The sequence below is a fragment of the Taeniopygia guttata genome, chromosome 2, assembly GCF_048771995.1.
Source record: "Taeniopygia guttata chromosome 2, bTaeGut7.mat, whole genome shotgun sequence".
In the NCBI taxonomy this organism is placed as follows: Eukaryota; Metazoa; Chordata; class Aves; order Passeriformes; family Estrildidae; genus Taeniopygia; species Taeniopygia guttata.
The window spans coordinates 90885211-90903072 of NC_133026.1; the positions used below are offsets into that span (position 1 = coordinate 90885211).

The 17862-nt window shown below is 39.4% G+C and overlaps 1 protein-coding gene across 2 annotated transcripts in view; it reads left to right on the forward strand.

Annotated features, from left to right (window-relative positions):
- Nucleotides 1-17748, forward strand: part of TMEFF1 (transmembrane protein with EGF like and two follistatin like domains 1) — a 114532-nt gene extending 96784 nt beyond the window's left edge. Inside the window, exons 6-10 of one of the 2 annotated variants that reach the window (XM_030265830.4) lie at nt 3604-3752; nt 4713-4778; nt 10002-10125; nt 14684-14842; nt 16523-17748. In XM_030265830.4, coding sequence (XP_030121690.4) covers nt 3604-3752; nt 4713-4778; nt 10002-10125; nt 14684-14842; nt 16523-16607 — 583 coding nt within the window. In that variant the 3' untranslated portion in view covers nt 16608-17748. The remainder of the gene's footprint in view (nt 1-3603; nt 3753-4712; nt 4779-10001; nt 10126-14683; nt 14843-16522) is intronic. The other variant, XM_072924436.1, reaches the window with a different exon arrangement.
- Nucleotides 17749-17862: the final 114 nt, after the last annotated feature.

The window sequence follows — 17862 nt, forward strand, 5'->3', positions numbered from 1 at the left end:
AAATTTGAAGCACTCATTCACTTCTTCCTCATATGAAGCAAGAAGCACATTCAAGATGTCCTTAATACACAATTCTGTTAAGTGACTTTACCATAAGTGACTAACTCTTTTCTTCTGGATTTTACATTTAAGGTTCATTCTCTTCCTGGGTGCCCCTCTTGTGCTACTCCTATGTGTCCCTGCTCCCACTTCATGATGTCAAGTTTTTCCTGCCCTGCTTTTGTGAGCAGTTCTCTGCATTGTCCTTATGCTCTCTCTGTGCTCTGTCCCCAGCAGGAGAGAGACTTCAGGAAACAGATTGCCATATGGGACTGCAATTTTGTGTTCAGTTTCAGTCTCAGCTGTGAAGGAAAAGAGTTCTTGATGCCTCTTACAGGTTCTCCTGCTTGCAAAGGCCTCTGATAAGTTTTTGCCCTTTAAGATACCACTTTTATCTCATTCTCACTGTCTGCTGTGTCTTCTCACCTACTTTGTGTGCTTCTTGTTTGGTCTGTGGTATGGGTCATACCCGTGGACTCTGCTTGGTGGAGCTTTGACTCCTTCTTGGCTTTGGCTCCCAAACTGGCTAGTGGGGGGGAAGCTGGCTTCCACCAAGAAGTTAGATTTCCTGTCATCTCAGTACCAACCTATTATCTGCTCTCTGTATCTGTCTGACGTTAGGATATAACATATTTTCAGTATTTCATAGTGGGTTTGTTGGCGGACTTTCCAATACTTTCCTGAGCTGCTCTTCTGTTTCAGTCTGTGGTGGTCCCATCCGCTCACAGGGACTCGGGCTCCAGTTTCAAAGTGTTTGATGTGAAACATCAGAGCAGCAACTTGCTCTCCCATGGTTTTACTTTCCTTCACAAACACTAAGCAGTTAAAAACAACATTCTTTTCATGTTTTCTGTCAGGAGAAGCACTCCCCATATGTCACTGCTCTCATCTCTTCCCACAGTCCCACAGTATTTTTGATCTAGTGGAAACTGTCTATGAGCAAGGACAAATTCACTACACTCTATACAGGCTGTTGGATGAGTGCTGGTTTCTAACATGTGCTCCTGGCTCCCTCTCTGCCACCCTACTGCATCTGTGGAGGCCCTTTTCCCTTCACACCATTGCATTCAAGCCATGTCCTCTCCTTAACTCATCCTCTTTCAGCCCTCTGAAAAGGCTTCAGAGGTTTACGTTGGAATAAGAGTTTCAATTTTTTTTAAAGTGCATCAGTCCAGTTCAACTGTTCATTATGCTACAGTGTACTTAAACCACCTGCTTTTACATGTCAGATAGCTCTGCCAAGTGACCAGTGACTAACTGGCCAGGGGAAGGCTGGAAGTACCACTTGGCATCATGGTCGTAGGCAAAGAAGTAGCTAATGGCACCAGGCAGATAGTCAGATACATGTGAAGGGGGCCAACATGTGAAATTTCTGTACATTGATGAGATGGCTAGAGATAAGACTGAGACTGTTGACCAGAACTTCAGGAATTCATAAGCACCCCTAAAGCAAGCATCTGACAATTCTGAGAAAGTAAGCATTTAATAATCGATGGTAAATCTAAATACAGCAAATCATGGAAACATAAGCAATTTTCACGCAGTTCCAACTCTAGTCTGTAATGTCACCATGAAGAAAAAAAGATATATTCAAAACTCACCTTATTTGTCACCAGGACTGACAAAACCCAACCATAATCATGGTGCTACAGACATCAGATGGTGACTACAGGCAGATTTAAGGGAGAGCAAAGGTATCTGTCTGCACACAGCCAGTGTCTTACAAATGAGGACCAGCACTCTGCTAGTTTTTGCCAATAAATATGCATGACTGCTGAGCCATGAGCCTTTTATTTGTATGTAGTAAACCTTAATAAACCCCTGATTAGTTTTAACATCATGTGGGAGTAGGTAAACAGAATAGTATTTCCATCCTGGTTCTAAGGTTTACAACCATTACCATTTCCAGTAAGAAAGATTATCATATGTTCATCATATTGATATTTAGAGGCTTCATTAGTACTTGGAAGTAGGTTCCTAAGATGTGTAGAGACTCATTACTGGGGCAGTTTTTCACTGTCAGTAGGTGCACTTAAAACCCTGTTTGCACTAGAGATTTTCTGTCTAGCAACAATCTGAAGTTCACAGGCATGGAAAATTACCTGCAAAATTAGAATATTTAAATTAAGCAACAAAAGGTTCTCATGGAAAAAGAGGAAGAGAGGAAAGTATGCTAGCAGTCTTCAGTGTTTCTGCAGCATGGAATTTGGTTCTGCTGCGGATTTGTCACTAGCTTGAGGCATACATTCATCTCCTTAATAGTTTAATTTTATCTGCAACAGTGGGAAAGAACATTATCTGGTAAGTTGGTTGCTTGGACGTTTTCCCCCCTCCTGTGACTTACAAGAGTAAGTCACATCAAGATGAAGCTAATAGTTACTCCTGGCATTCAGACCATGAGCCCCCTGTCGAGCTTTCTGCCAAGGAGAGGGTCTTGTGCCCACTGCCACCTTCTCAGAAGTTGCAGAGTGGTTTTCTCACACTCAAGAAATCAGGAGGAGCTTGACTGAGAACTGGACATGGTGCCCACCTTGTCTTCCCCCTCATTCTGCAGCCACACTCTTTATTTTCCCCATCCCAAAGGTGAAGATGAACTTGCAGAGCAATGTGAAACATACACAGAAACTTTCCTTCAAAAATAGAAGTTCAGTTGCAAAGCAGAATATTGATTAAAATAATCAGGGGGTGTGAGGCATGGAAAGTTGCAAAGTTTTCCTGTGCCATCCACATATGTAAAATTTTTTGACTTCTTGCTGGGGCTACAAAAGTCTAATCTAAACATTAAAAAACGTTTAATCTAAACATTAACAGGTCATAGGCCTATCTGAGTATTTGGCTGTCCTACCTCTGTGTGGTTAGGAAGCAGCTACACACTAGGTCTTCATTTTTCCTGCTTTCATTTTACAATCCCTAGTTAAAAATTGTATGGAAAATGATTCTTCCTAAACAACCAAAATGTTAATGACATGCAATATGAAATAATTCAGATTGCATAATCCTGTTTTAAATGCAACATAATAGACCTATTGTTAACTTTCAAAGGTATGAATGAAAGTCTTCTTGAAATGACACAGCAAGATATTTACCAATATTAACCAAGCATATTGAGCCTATACAGCCTTTGAAATAGAACTCTTTCTATTGCCTAACTGAAAAGGGAGTCCTTTTTATTTTCTCCCTCAAGGACCCTGATGCTGAAAAGGTTAGAATATTCTTCTGATTTTCTTCACACTAGAGAATAAATACTACAAACTGATCTATTAATGTAGTAAATCTTCCTACTAGTGTGTTATCACTTTTCAGGTGTATTCTATGAGATTGACACCAGAGTAAAACTACAAGAAACATTAATACATTATTGAAAAGCACACTGAAGCATATATTCACAATTTTGTACATTCTTCTTGGAAGCCTGAGATGTTAATGACTTCTTCAGCATCCTCATGCAGCACGCTCTCCCCTCCTGGCATTGGTGCACAAGCTAGTGTTTACTTAGGACTTAACATGGCTTAATCTTTGTTTGCTGGATGTCAATTTTGTTTTGCTGTATGCTTCAATTAACAGGTGTGTATGTAACATAGACTGCAGTGGATACAGTTTTAATCCTGTATGTGCTTCTGATGGAAGTTCCTATAACAATCCGTGCTTTGTCAGAGAGGCGTCATGTCTGAGGCAAGAGCAGATTGACATCAGGCACCTTGGGCACTGCTCAGGTAGGATAAATTTTGGCTTTTTTGGAAAAAAAGAAATTCTGACATAACTGGGCTTGGTAGACTTTCCCTTTTGCATTTTTGGTCAGAAGTCACTGATGCAGTTATTAGCGAACTGAACTCATCATCTATAATTTTGAGTTCCCCATACTACGCACATAGCACACATAGTGCTACGTTCACATTGCCTTTCTTTGGCTACTGTTACCTGGAAAGACAGGAAAAGCTCCTGGGAAAACATAAACAAAAAATCCTACAGTTTTTACATGAGGGGGTGGTAGGAGAACAGAAGGAATACGAGTGTGTGGGTAGTCTTCCCTCTTGTTGCTGTGGGCTGCAAAGTGTACTTCCAGTGTGAGTCAGATTAGGCTTTGATTGGACAGACATTGATCCTTTATTCTTAAGGGCTTTTCCCCTTATTTGCATTTCAAATGCTTATTTGGAAATAAGCATTTGAAATATGCTTACTTCCAACCAAAGTGATTCCATAATTTCCTTTTCCAATGTTGGAATGGTCCACTGAAGCCCTCTGCCTACTGTCCTGTAGCTAATCTTGCCTATAATCCTTTGGTTTTGGAAGCTTGCATTTAGGACTTTCTCATGTGAATAACAGATTTCTAACTTTTTTTATAACTTTTTGCCAGTTACATCTAGATCTGTAACTTGGGCAGTTCCAACACCAAAGCAGACTGTCACCAAAATAACCTAGGTCCATGCCACAGAAAAGTTTTTCATTCAAAACCTAATGTTTGAGGTGTGCCATGTTTGTCTGGACTCCAGGGCTACCAACTAGGTGTGATACTATCCTGGTTGTGTGGGAGGAACAATGTGGGAGTGTGTCCAGCTTGACTGCAAATTTAAAATAGTTCTTTGAATATCATTCTGGCTTATCAGTGATGCACACTTACTGGTTTGGAAAATTTCCTTTCCTAATAAGTGACCATGCATGTATTTATCACCTAGAAACAGATGACACAAATGCAGTTGGAAAGAAAGATGATGGCATGCAGTATCGGCCAGACGTGAAAGGTACGGTGCAGACTTTGTGCTTCTTGGTTACAGCTTCACAAGATGAGAACACAGAGCATGCAAGTCCCTTCTGGTCTGTCTAACAGCTCTGATTCCTGCAGCTGAGACAGACCTGTGAACAGTTTCTTTCTTACAGCGTGTTGCAAGGCAAGCAGGTAGATGTGCATGATTTGTAAGTTTTGCCTGCTCTATTCCTCTAAGATGCCCAGCTGCTCAGTATCCTGTGCAGTGGCCACAGGATTGGACTCCCTCCAAGTGCTGTGAAAATGACTTTACTGGAAGACACCAAGCTGTGATATTCCTGATGAAATAACATAGCACAAGCCTTCCTACCATGGTCCTATCTTTTCTGCTAACTTTTGGGGAAAATGGATGATTCTGTATTTGTTAGGTTGGTTGAAAATATTTTCAGTAAACTAATATGCTGAATAACATTGGTTGAAAATGTTTCACCTATATGAACCCTACCTTTCCTTTTAATAACCTTTAATGCCTCAACGTTTTCTTCATCCCTGCTGATCAGATGATCATACACACCAAGTATCACTTCAATGCTTTCTTTAGACCTCCTGTTGCTAGTAACACACTTGAAAAAGCTGTTCTTGTTATCTTACACAACACTGGCCAGATTCAGTTTGAAATGAGCTTTGGCCTTTTGTGTCTACAAACTACATCTCTGTACTCTTCCTGTGAAGCCTGATCTCGCTTCCAGCAGCCATACAAATTATCTTTCCTTTTGAGCTTCACTCCCTGTTCAGTCAAGCTGATCTTCTACCCCACTTGCTTGACTTACAATGCAGCGGAATTGTCTGCTCCTGTGCTTCCAAAGACAGTTCTTAAACCTTGACCAGTACTCATGGATCACCCCTAAGCAGATTGCCAGGGTACTCTGCTAAAGAGCTCCATGAATAGCTTGAAGGTTTTTTTCTACTGAAATCCAGGGTAGCAATGTCAGTGTCCTTTTTTCTTATTGCACTGAAAGCTCAGCCATTAAACTCAACCATTTTATGATCTCTATGGCCAAGACAGACACCTAAAATTACACCCTCCATGAGCCCCATATTCACAAATAGCAAGCCTAGGAGGGCTTGGCTCGCTGAGTACCTCTGACAAGAAGTTATTATCTCCTGAAAATGTCAAGAAAGTCCTGTTCATCATAGCAATATTATATTCCCAGGTGATGTGTGGGAAGTTAAAAGTCTCCCATAAGGACAAGGGCTAGCAATCCAGAAATTTCTCATAATTGCTTCTAGAATAAGTCATCAGTGCTCACATCCTGGCTGGGCACTCAGTAGCAGACATCCACTATCACATTTCCTTGTTTTCCATCCCTCTAGCCTTCACCCAGAGGCTCTCAGCCACATCAGCACTAACTGTAAGTGCTTTACAGTCACCTCTCCCTTACATAAAACATGATACCTCCAACTTGTCTGCCCTGCCTGTCACTCCTGAACCGCCTGGAGCCCCCCATCTCAACACTCATTTTACCAATTCATGCAAATACCAGTGATATTGTAGCTCTGGGAGATGACCGGTGCTTCTAGTTCATCCTGTTTGTTTCTCATAAAGTGTGTGTTGGTGTTCAAGCATTTCAAATGTGCTTCTGAGCTCTCCATGCTCCCAGGAGCAGTGGAAGTGTTACCACTAGCACTTGCTACCCTCAGGTGAGCCATGTGACTTACTTACTGTAATGATATTGGAACCTCCTTCCCTCATCAATTCTAAAGCTCTCTCCATCCTCCCACCTTACACCCAAAAAGTAATTTTGCCCTTCAGGACAGGTTGGTTCCATCAGGCCCCAGCATACCTTGTCTCTTCCATCATTTAAACCCCCAAAGTTTTGGTGGAAATACCAGTCCCTGAGCAAGGTATTGACATCCTGGGCTCATCTGTTTGTTTCAAGCTCCCCCTCATTATTGGGAGGATTGAAGGGAAACACTATCTGTGTTCCCAAATTTTTTTAGCATTGTCCCCAGGGCTTCTGAAACCTCATTTGGTTAAACTCAGCCTTTTTGTGCCTACATCGTAATTAGTAGCCATGTGAAAGAGCATAAGTGAGTAGCAGTCTGAAGGTTGCAATAACCTCCTCAGTCTTGTGGTGACATGTCTCATTCAGGTCCCAGGAAGGAAGAAAACTTCCCTGAAAAGAGAATCCAGTCTGCAAATGGGTGTTTATATTCTGCACAGGAAGGAATCACAAATGAGCATAACTCACTGTTCTTTCTCCTCAGTTCTGCTCTTAATGCAGGTTTTGTTCCAAGGGGTTCCTACCTTCTCTGTTAGCTCTGGTCTTCAGTTTTTTCTGTCATTATACTTCTTTTGCACTCCCGTGGATTGTCTGAGTAAAACCATCCCAACATGGCTTTCAACATTCCTTGTGTTCTTCTTGAAAAGTCATTCAGTGTCAAAAAGCTTCATATATTTTTCTCTTTTCACAAATTCTCTTATTTTCACTGCATATGATGTACCAGTTGGAGTGATTTAATGTCAATTTTCACTTACATTATGAAGGTATAAAAGGCACCAAATGCAATATTCATCTTATTATGTTATGTAATGAAACACCACTTTCAGTTCCTATTCCAAAGAGGTAACAGCCTTTTATTCATTGCATGTAAATTGCCCTTGAAATCTAGTTAGTGGAAAAACCATTGTATATAATTATTATTATTAATGTGTATGGCTTGTGCAGTCTCATATTCAGCAAATAATGTGGATGGAGAGAGTATGCTTCATGAAAAAGGGTTGTTTTGAATTTCTTTAATACAGTACTCAGGTCTCTTTAGATAGTGAGAGCCTGAAGTGAACTTCTTTGAATTGTTCTTTTTCATCCAGTATAAGAGAACAGTCCACACTCCTACCTGTTTGCTTTTGCTTTCAGTTGCTGTGAGTTAATCTTGTTAAACTCTGTTCTCTGAATGGCTAATATCTTTTAGTCTCTAGAACTGTGACAGTCTCCTCCTGCAGTGCAAATGGCTACCTGAAGTTCCATCAGAAAGGTCTCCCCAGATTCAGCTGGCTTGGTGGTTTTATTGTATAAAGATGAACATCAGGGTTTCAGTTTTTATGTATGACTTTTCCTTCTGGTGAAGTTTTTGAACTCCTGTATCCAGTCACTCTTTCAAGGCTCCTACTCCAGTTACATCTTTCACTTTGAAGCTCTGAAGCAGTCTAGCAGGTGCCTCCCATTAAAAATGGATTCCTGTCAAAATGGGGGTAAATGTCTATTTTACACTAGGAATCACCTCCTGCATTTAACATCTCCTTGCTCAATGTAAGTTTTGCCTCTGACCTGTGTGTGGCTATCTGGCCACTTTTCAGGGGATGCACCTTTCAGTTTTCCAGTGGGTCTCACATTGTATATCAATACATGTATTAAAACCAGATATGGTGCAGCTCTCTGAATATACTAATATAATTGTCTGTAGCCCACTATAAGGTTTGACTGGGACCAGATATGACACTAATTAAATTCTTGGACAAGGAGGGAGATGATAGTTTTGGTATGAGACATCCCCACTTTTCTCCTCTTAGACATGTCACCACATAGTTTATTCCATCAGTGCAGTGGTGGACACACTATCAGTATTCGTCAATATTCTTCCTTTGTGTCAAGTCCTCTATATCTTCAAAACATCTGGAATTAACAGCCTTCCATATATCTAAAACCTCTTATACAGGGTTGGGGATTTTTCTCCAGAACCAAATTAAAATACATTCCAGACATTTCAGGAAAAACGTAAACCAGCAAAATATCTCTCTTTTTTGTCTTGCAAAAATACATTCTCTTTCTTGCTGGTTTGATTTCAAATACCTGCAACTGTATAAGAGATTTCTTCTTCACACTCCCTTTTGCTTTATAGTCTTTTATTTGTGAAGCTATAGTCTACTACCTTGGAAATGAACAGAATTCAATAATTACGCTCACATCTTAAGATCCCTGTTCATTATGAAATATCAACTTCTGTGTTTAGGACTTTTTCACCAAAAAACTTTGGGGGGAAAATGGTTGAAAATGAACACAGCTTTGGATAGTTTTGGTAATACGACAGAAGCATGAAAGATGTTGGGGCAGAAGGCACTGCTTTCCTGTGCTGGGCTGAGCTGGACAGCAATTGAATGCCCACCAGCTGCTTGCTCTATCCCAGCTTTCCTCAGGACAATGGAAAAGATAATCAGGAAAGCACACATGAGAAAAATTCATTGGTGAAGTTAAGAAGGTTAAGAAGCAAAGTGGGGGAGAAAAAGAGGAAGAAAACCCAAGAGATGCAAAAGCTATCACTCACAATATCCCACCAGCAGACTGATGGCCAGCCAACCTCGGAGCAACTGCCACCTTGGAAATACCAAAACTATCATTTTTATTGCTGAGCATGATGTCATATGGTTTGAGGTGTTCCTGTGGCCAGTTTGGGTCAGCTGTCCTGGCTGTGTCCCCTCCCAGGCCTTGCCCACTCTCAGTCTTCTTGCTGAGGGGAGATGCAGAGTGAGAAGCAGAGGAAGTTTGATGCTGTGTGAGTTCCCTTCAGCAATAGCCAAAACAGTGTTTTGTCACTACTATTATTTCAACCAGAAATCAAAACCACAGCACTCCAACAGCTTCTGTGAAGGAGGTTAACTCCATCCCAGCCAAAACCAGCACACCTCCCAATGAAATGGGTATTCTATACATATTTCAGTATTTTTAAACCCTCTCTCCATAAAGAATGTTTCTCTGAAGAAGACTGCTATTGAAGTGTGTTTGATTTTAACTTTAACCACCAGTGGTACCAATCAGATCTGGGCTGTATCAAGTGGTTTTCTACCCAGTAATCATAAAATGTGGTTCAACATCTTTCTAATCCTTTTTAGAAGGTTCTTTTTCATCTGTTTACACATGGGAGAGAGCTCTGTATCTGTGTATTAACTCTTTGCCCCTGTGCCACTGACAAAGCTTCTGCTGATGTTCCTGCTTTGGTTTCTTTCTGTCATGAGCACTTTTCTCCTTTTTGAGAAACCTGATGTAAAAAGCTTATTTAGAAGTCTCTGAGGATAATTTTCCAGTGCAGTACCTTCTAGCAAATCTCTGTAGATGCCTCTGAAACTTCCCCCTTAAGCCTCTGCTTTATTATTCTCTATTCCTTTATTCACTGCAAGTTTTTCAGGATATGCTATTCTTGGTTGAGAGTTTTAAATTAACATCATAGACCCATGTATAATTGTTTATGTATATTTCTTTTCAAGACGCCAGTGATCAAAGAGAAGACATTTACATTGGAAACCACATACCTTGTTCAGAAAGCTTCAATGGTTACTGTATACATGGAAAATGTGAGTTCATTTATTCCACTCAGAAGGCTTCCTGCCGGTAAGTCCTTCATGTCTCCAAAATTGGATTGAAATCACTATAAGGCTTAATCAAAATGCTCTCTGGACATAATGACAGCATGTGTCACTTTGTGATATCTAAGCATTGGCACAGGAGGAGTATCCCTGTGCTGTGGGCAGCACCCAGCTGCTCCAGTCAGGAGGGAGATAGTGCTCAGAGGAGAGGCTTGGTCAGTCAGGTACATCAAAACCTGAATCCCTCTGAGGAATGTAGCCTCAGTGTTGTATTCTTATTTTCAGCTGCTAAATCATATCCAGAGTTAAAAAACCAAACAAAACAGAAACACATTAAAAAGGCCTTTGCCTTGCATGGCTTCTATGTGTAACTGCTTTTTCCCCACTGACCCCTCAGCCTGTTCTTACACTATCAGTACATTTTATTGTTCCTGTTGTAAACTCTCTCTAGAGAATCAATACCTTCTTTTTAACATTTATTGCCCCTTTTCACCATAGGCTTCATCTAGAGAATAAAAAATTGCAAAATATTCTTTAGCACACACCTTTTGTCTACAGTGTAAACTAGCAAGCAACTCAGAACACTCAGTATTAAGCCATTCAGTGTTTTCCAGAATATATGAATGTTCCTTGGCTCCCAGATAATTTTTTTCCTTTACATTTCACCAATCAAATTCTGTATATTTGTTTTCCTCCAAAATGTTATTATTATTACTGTTATTATTGTTGTTGTTATTATTGTTATTATTATTATTTAAAATTTGTTTATAGCAAAAGGCCACTTTGCAACAAGATGCAGTGCCCTACTTATTAGGAAGTTTCACTCCTGAGCTTTTATCTTGCAAGCTTGTACTTTCAGATTTATGTGGCTGAAACTGCCATAACTCTTTGGTTTCCTTTGCTTTTGAAACTTCGGCTGTAAATCCATTGGATGCTTTCATATTTTCTCCCTTGATCCTTATTGATTGATGATATTTAGGTGTTTTTTGCACTCCTAAGATTTAAGGGTTTCCAGACAGATGAGAGATCAGGAAGCCCAAATGGCAGAGCCAGTATTGTTGTCAACTTAAGCACTTTCTATTACTTCTTCTACCGTGCAAGACCCTTTCTTGTTTATTTCTTATTTATTTCTTTATTCTTTCTTATTATTATTTCTTATTTATATTCTTTCTTTTTTATTTATTACTAAAAACAATAAAATTGTTTTGGTGTTCTTTTGGTCTGGAACCAAGAGAATTCAACATGGCTTTGCTTCTTTTTGGGAAACTGGGTGCATCCCCAACATAATCTTGATGGGTATTAGGCCACACTATCTGATTACAGTATTCTTTTGATCTAGAACTGTATTTAACACAATTTATAATGTATTTGTCCTCAAAATGTTTAAAGCAGCAGTATTTCAAGGAAAACATTCCTGTCTGAATTAACTAATTTTTATTGCCTCAGAATTTTCTTCGGGAAGGTGCTAGTCTTATAGTAATTTATCAATCTATGATTCCGTATAAATTCAATCTTTTTAATATTTATTATTACTCTAGTAAGTATTGATAGGCAATGTTTTGGTGGATCTAATTAATGTACCATCCTTTAAAATTCTACTTTATGGTTACATTTACTGTTACTAGCTGTGTTTAAACATTCTCTGCACTGAGCCTAGCACAACAAACCTCACGTGGTTCCAGTCCAGAATTTGTGACTATCGGTTCTTGACCCTGAGTATCAGCTCTCCTTTGGATTTTTCTTGGCTGTTAAAATACTGATGGTCTCATGCTTTATGCATATTTCTTACTGGAGCAGAGTTATTAAGGAAACAAATAGCTTATAACAGACATCAATCCGCTGTAGTAATCATGTACCTCTATCAGAGAAAAAAATATCTCTTTCTCCAGCAAGGAAAATATAATGATGAATGCTAAGGGCAAATTGTTATTTTCAAATGCTTTCAGTTCTCATAGACGTCTCGCATATACATAGTTTAATTTGGTCCTCATTTCCTGGTAGCGATGTATGTGAGGTATTGGATGACCTATAAAACTGCAGAAAATACTTGTGCAGAGCAAATTCTGAGTTCTGCTTTCACTGAGGGCAACGAATCTCCTTGCTTATTGTACAGCAGCCCTCCAGGACTGCCAGCAGGCAGTGGGGAGGAAGGTTTTGTAGCAGTCACTTGCACAGTATTGAGTTTAGCAGCCTTTGCACAGATGGGATCGGGTCTGTCTCCTGCTGCCCTCCTTGTGCAGTGCAGTTCTGCCTTGTCCTTATGGCAGCCTGTGTCAAGGACACACAGTTCAGCCCTTTAAAAAGAAATCTAAACTTATTTATGCTAAATCAATTAATTGACTAATCAGCTTATTTTGATAAATCCTTGCTGACCTCTATTGATCTCCTTGCTGACCTCTATTGATCTTGCTATTATATTAATGCTATATTATCTTGTTATACATTTATGCAGCAGAATGTTTAAAATCTGTTCTACTAGTTTAAGACAGAAAACTAGTGACTACTACTTCATCCTGCCATAATGTCATTCTTAATGCAAGCACTTTTTCTCCTGAATCTGCATTCAGTATTTCTCAGAAATAATTTCTTGTAATTTCAGTGTTTCTGAGGAAACATGGTTGAATTCCTTGTGCCTCCTCTTCCTTGTTTTGTCTCTTCCGCATTAAAGCAGCTCTCACATTGATAATACTTCATCTGCTACTTTCTTTAATGAAAACAAAAGCAAAGTAGAAATAAAATTAAAGTCCTCTTGACTAAGGAGATCTCTTACTTTCTGTGTCTTCTTGCATGATTACCAGTGTGTTCACTGTCCTCATTCTTCTTGTATGATTATACAAAGTTTTCTTTATTCCCTTCCTGGCTACCACTGGGCAAACATACACCACATGGAGGGTTTTCTTTAACAAGCCTTTCTGGAATTTCGTTCATGCCTGAACCAAAACTCCTTACACAGCAGCTCATGGCTGGCGAAAGTAGAGTCACAAGATTATGAACATGTAAACCCCAACTATTATCCCTACATGCAGAGGGAGATTAGGAGTTGCATTTGTGTTTGCAAAAAGGTCTTTGGTGTAATTATTTTGTTGCTCCACACAGAATTAATGCCTACCCTAGCACAAAGTTTTTGAATGGATGAGTCTGATTTTGTGTTTCATTGGGGCTTGTCAGATCCAGTTTACAAAAGGATAGTTCTATGCCTGCATGTGAGTATTTCTTCTCCAGCTGTAGAGCTGGAGGCCAATTGTGTGATTCAGTTGTCCATAGTGATGCATTTGTGTCAGTCTAAAGAAAAGCTGTACTAGGAACTTGCTCAGGGTTCTAAGTGGTGGCCTTTGACTCTGCAGGCTTCATCTCAGTGTTTTGGGTGGCTCTTGCCTTTTCTTGTGCCTCAGCCTCTTTTGCCTTGAGACATTAATTGCTTCAGAGTGTATTTGCTCTGACACATCTTGCATTGCCTGAATATGTCACTGGTCAGGAACAGCCTCTGCTGAGCTTCTCATTGAGCTAACTGCTGCTTTGCTCAGGCAAGTTACCATTTAGAGAGGTGCTTCTCTTCTGCTTCCACCTATTTCTCCCCCACCCCATGCAAATGATTTTGGATTTTTCCTTGAACTATTGTCGCCCTGTTCTTTTGAGGATTTTAAAATTATTCTAAAAGTTTCAATGACTTCTGATGTTTACATATTTCTACTAAATTTTCTCACACTCCTTATATAAATAATGATTTACATTCTTCTTTGTGAGTAGAAAGACTGTTGGTTTGACCAGTGTGGTTGGAGAGGTGGCAGTTTCACTCTCCAATCCACTGTCACTTTTTCTATTGTATATATACTGGAGTCAGAAAATAAAGTTTGCTTTTTGGGTTCTTTTCTTTCCTTTACATCTAGCCTGCTTGTGTGAGTTATTTTGTGTCATAGTGTAACAAACTCTCACTGAAACAGTTGTGAGCCACTGGGTTTTTTAAGCTGACCTCCATCGAATTCTGGCTCAGCCACAAGGCAGGAGGGGGTTTGGTGCTGGTCTTGTCCAGAAGATTTTGCAAGATACCACTTCTCTAGGTTGCAGCTTGAAAAGGGGTCTTCATTTTTCAAGGTAGATTTTCAATCCATATTTCAAGGTTCCCCTTCCTCTTTGTCACTTCTGTCCCATATTGACAATGGAGTTGAATGAGTTGTGCTCTCTCTGTGCTTCATGAGCATGATTCTTGCATTTAATTTAGCCTTGTCTATTTGTCTTTCAAGTGTCTACTTGTTCCACACAGTTGCTACACTCTTTCTCAATATTGTATCAGTATAATTATGACCCACATATTTCTTTTGACAAATGAGGGTCTTCCCCACACTGGTGTGTTTTCAGGGGGCCACTAGTAAACTTATCCAGAAAAAGCAGAGCATATATACTTGCTCTGTCTCTTCTCTTACCACACAGATCCAAACCATTCCCTAACCCAAGCATTATCCTATGTGCACCTTTTCACCAGCTCTTTCTCAGTTGGAGTGACCTTGGATTTCTCATTTCATCTGCAAAATGACTGGGGTGCTGTCAAATTACAGATTCCATGAAATATTCCTTTTCTTTTTCAGGTGTGAATCAGGATATACTGGACAGCACTGTGAAAAGACAGACTTTAGTATTCTTTATGTTGTCCCAAGTAGACAAAAGCTTACGCATGTCCTTATTGCAGCAATAATTGGAGCTGTACAGATTGCCATTATAGTTGCAATTGTCATGTGCATAACCAGGTAGGTAAAGACAAAAACAGTGAAAAATTACACATTGTATGGATATACTTTTACTTTATTTAATTATATGATGTCTAACATTTTATTTGCTTAATACCCACTAAAAAACTACCTAATGACTGAAGCAGGACAATTATGTAACATCCTGTCTGCCCCTTTGTTTCTTTGGTTACAAAAGACAGATTTGTTTGAATTCAGAGACGACCAGTAACCACTCTGAATCTCCAGATCAAATACACAGCAGAACATATAATTCTTGAAACAAATCCAAGAGTCAAGCTGATGGCTTATACCTTCGCTGGACTTATTTAGGGATTGCTGAAATTTTTGTGGAACCTATGATCTCCAGCTACCACCTAGTGAAACCAGAGAGACTGACAAGAAGCTGTTCCCTGTGGCACCACTGTAAATGGTGTTACACAGAGAAAGTACCCCTAACACCATATACACTTTCTGAAAATTAGTGTGCAACTTAGTCCCATTATTAGACACTCACTGTAAGAATCTGTTTTGTGAAACTTAAAGACACACAAGCACAGAGTTCAGGTTTCAGGGTTGTCTCAAGTTCTCACCCTGTGTAAAAACTCAGATGAGAGCCATGGGTTCTTTTTGATGACAAGGCATGCAGTTCTAGCACTTGAACCAAACAGAACACTGTGGTCTTTGAGATAGATAAAGGATGACTTTGTTACCTTATAGGTGCATGAAGTATTTAAGTCTTACACTTGGGCATCTGTGCCGCAGTTTGACTTTTCCTCCTCAAGTTGTCCTTCACTTTTTCAGCTCCACTTACATTGGGCCATAAAACCTTCTGCTACTGCATTAGTTTAAGGCTTCCAAAACTCAGTGATGTAGAGGGACACCCTGTGAATGAACAATACAGGCCTTTTTCCCTGTATCCCTTGTAAAGTTCAACATGACAGACACTTGCACATATATAAAACACCATCTGCACATGTAAAAGTTACTTGGCTCGTGCAATTGATGTCATTGCCTTTTTCACTCAACATCCTGCTGGCCAAAGCAGTGGTGTGGAAGGCTATGGTTCAGCTCCTCTTTCAGCCTCTGTATGATCATTCCCCAGCTCTCAGTTTATCACGTCTTGTTGCATCCCAGCAGGACTGCTCCATCATTCATTGCCTTAGCTGAGTAAGTGCCATTCCATTCAGGACTTCTGGCTTTTGTCAATCCTTTTAGTTGTGTGTCTGGCCCCAAGAAAGGGACCACCAGAGTCACCCCACAGAGAGACCTGGGTGGGCTCTGTCTCATGGGCTGCAGTGAGCAGCAAGGCACCTGGAGGTCCAGCACTTCAAAAGGCTGATTGATCCAGTCTCACCATCCACTGGGTTTTAAATATGAAATATGTATCAAGTAAAGCTAATGCAATCATTCCCTATGGAACATGTTTGCTGGATCAAGGCTGAAGGATGTAGCACTTTGCCAGTTTCAGTCTCAAGGTCAAGCAGGGTTCCCTTCTGCATGATCTGGGGTCCTACAGATATTCCCAGGTCACAGTCCAGTACTGAACAGCAGGAGTGTCCCACTTGTCAGCACAGATCATAGACTCCTTGCTATTGTTAAGTACAGAAAATTAAGTCAATTCGTGATTATTAGGCTTAATTATAGGTGGCATATGTAAAATCAGCCCTCCTTTCCTATTTCTCTCTTTTTTTTTAACAGAAAATGCCCCAAAAATAATAGAGGACGTCGGCAGAAGCAAAACCTAGGCCATTTTACTTCAGATACATCATCCAGAATGGTTTAACTTAGTGCTTTTTATACCTACATTGACCATGTGATGTACATTTTTATTATATCTTTTTTTAAAGAATGGAAATATTTATTTCAGAGGCCTTATTTTTGAACATTTTTAGTGTCACAATGTTGGTCTGTATTCTGAAAGCATCAGCTCTAACAGCTATGGACTGTTTTAGTATCTTTACTTTTATGTTTTTGAATACAGTATTTCATTTTCTGTATCTGTATCACATGGTTATATAATAGACTTGTGCTTTATCCATGGAATGTAATATTTTTGGGAACACAGATTTATTCCAACAATGGTTGTATACTTAAAAAAAACCCCAACAAACCAACAAAATAAGTCCACATTACCTAACAAACAAGGCATGAACTAAAGGTAAAAATGTTTACAGCTTACTTTTCTTATGAGGAACTAGAAAACACTGTGTTTAAATACCGTAGATATTTAAATGTTTTTGGAAGTTAGTAACTGATTTTTTAGACACTGCCTATCGCATGACCTGTGAAGCTGTGTGCTGTGTGTAGTTGTAACATATTTATAAAATGTGTGGGCTGGGTCTAAGCACTGCCATCTTCAGAAATAATTCCAACAATTTATTTTTAAAGACGAAAATTATACATTTCATAATTTGGGAAGTTACCTGCTAGAACAGATGGCACAGGTTCAAAAGAAGTAGGTCTTAGTAGATTTAGGTATTGTAAAAATTGGTGTTGAATAATTGAACACAAATAATTGGAATAAAGCCTACTTTATCACTGTTAAAACTGTTTTAATATTTCTTAAACTTTTTTAAAGAAAATACATGTTTTAACACCTACAATACAGACTGTATAGTGTTTGTGATTAAAATTTTAAAAAAATAAAAGTGAATGAATTACTAGTGCTCTTGTATAGAGTATTTTCAAGAGCTAAAGAAGTCCATCCAGATTAGTCTGCTGGTCATAGTTATATTAATAGACTGTTAGTTGTCGTTTGAAAGATCCCAAGATAAAGTGTGAATAGGATGTGTTCAGCTGTTTTAACATGTAGTGTAGGCTTTCAGAATTTTGCATGTAGGATTTAATAATTTGTTCAATAAAAAAAAAATGCTTTCAACATTTTGAACTGGAAAAGCATGTCACAATACAACGTTTTCACTATATTGCCTCTTGTTTAGTGTGTTTATTTGCTACCCCATGGGGTAATTGCAGCAAGCTGAAGACCTGAAGTTGTTTTGCTGGAAAAGAAACAGCTATGCTAATTTTCCTGACCGCTT